The sequence below is a fragment of the Gavialis gangeticus genome, unplaced genomic scaffold (assembly GCF_001723915.1).
Source record: "Gavialis gangeticus isolate Ggan-Ray unplaced genomic scaffold, GavGan_comp1, whole genome shotgun sequence".
In the NCBI taxonomy this organism is placed as follows: domain Eukaryota; kingdom Metazoa; phylum Chordata; order Crocodylia; family Gavialidae; genus Gavialis; species Gavialis gangeticus.
In genome coordinates this window covers 37,436,582-37,437,456 of record NW_017728996.1, presented here as the reverse complement: position 1 = coordinate 37,437,456, position 875 = coordinate 37,436,582, and the positions used below count along the sequence as shown (strand labels likewise).

General features: G+C 37.1%; 1 protein-coding gene across 1 annotated transcript in view; it reads left to right on the top strand.

Annotated features, from left to right (window-relative positions):
• Window positions 1-867, top strand: part of TM2D3 (TM2 domain containing 3) — a 14,333-nt gene extending 13,466 nt beyond the window's left edge. The window contains exon 6 of the mRNA XM_019504330.1: window positions 51-867. Coding sequence (XP_019359875.1) covers window positions 51-216 — 166 coding nt within the window. The 3' untranslated portion in view covers window positions 217-867. The remainder of the gene's footprint in view (window positions 1-50) is intronic.
• The last annotated feature ends 8 nt before the right edge of the window (window positions 868-875 follow it).

Genomic DNA, 875 nt, shown 5'->3' with positions numbered 1-875 from the left:
GACTTGGGATCTGATAACTAATTTAATGATTGGTTTTATTATGTTCATAGCATCACCCTTGGTGGGTTTGGAGCAGATCGTTTCTACTTGGGACAGTGGCGGGAAGGTTTGGGAAAACTCTTCAGCTTTGGTGGCCTTGGAATATGGACACTAATAGATGTGCTGCTAATTGGAGTTGGATATGTGGGACCAGCAGATGGCTCTCTCTATATTTAACCACAATCTGCTTCAATATAGACATTTGGGAAGGGCCTGTATAAAGAATGTAAAACAATCCTGGGCCTTCTAGAAGAACTAACAAGACTTGTTCTGTGCATGCATATATTTTAATGTACAGTATCTGTACGTAGATTGCCTTTTAACGAAGGTAAAATGAATGAGTGGATCACTGAACAAAGTATATTTGAAATGGATTTCCTTGTGAATGCTTCTTCTGGGAAGACAGTAAGTTTCACAGCTAAATAAATTCTGCACTGTTCTTGAACTTGATTAGATATTAAGTATTGAAGACCTGTAAACTAATCCAAATAATAAGTTGTGCATTGTTCACCTCACATTTGTACATTGTCTGAGTTGTCAAGCAACTTTTCCTAAATGTCTGCAAGAACATTTTCATATTTATAGCAAGATAAGTTTCTTGGCTAAGCCTAAATGACTTGGACAAAGGCAAACCACTATATATTATATTCTTAGTTGCATACAGTTTTTCTGCTTTACATTTTAGGATAACACAGATTAATCATTTTGTTTGTAGATCTTGTAGCTGTTTAGAATTAAGGTGCAATAATTCCAAAAATCCTAAACCTGAAAATACTTGAAAACTATATTGTCAACCTCATTCCAGCATGTGGCCCTCCCCCTCCCCCCCCCCCCCC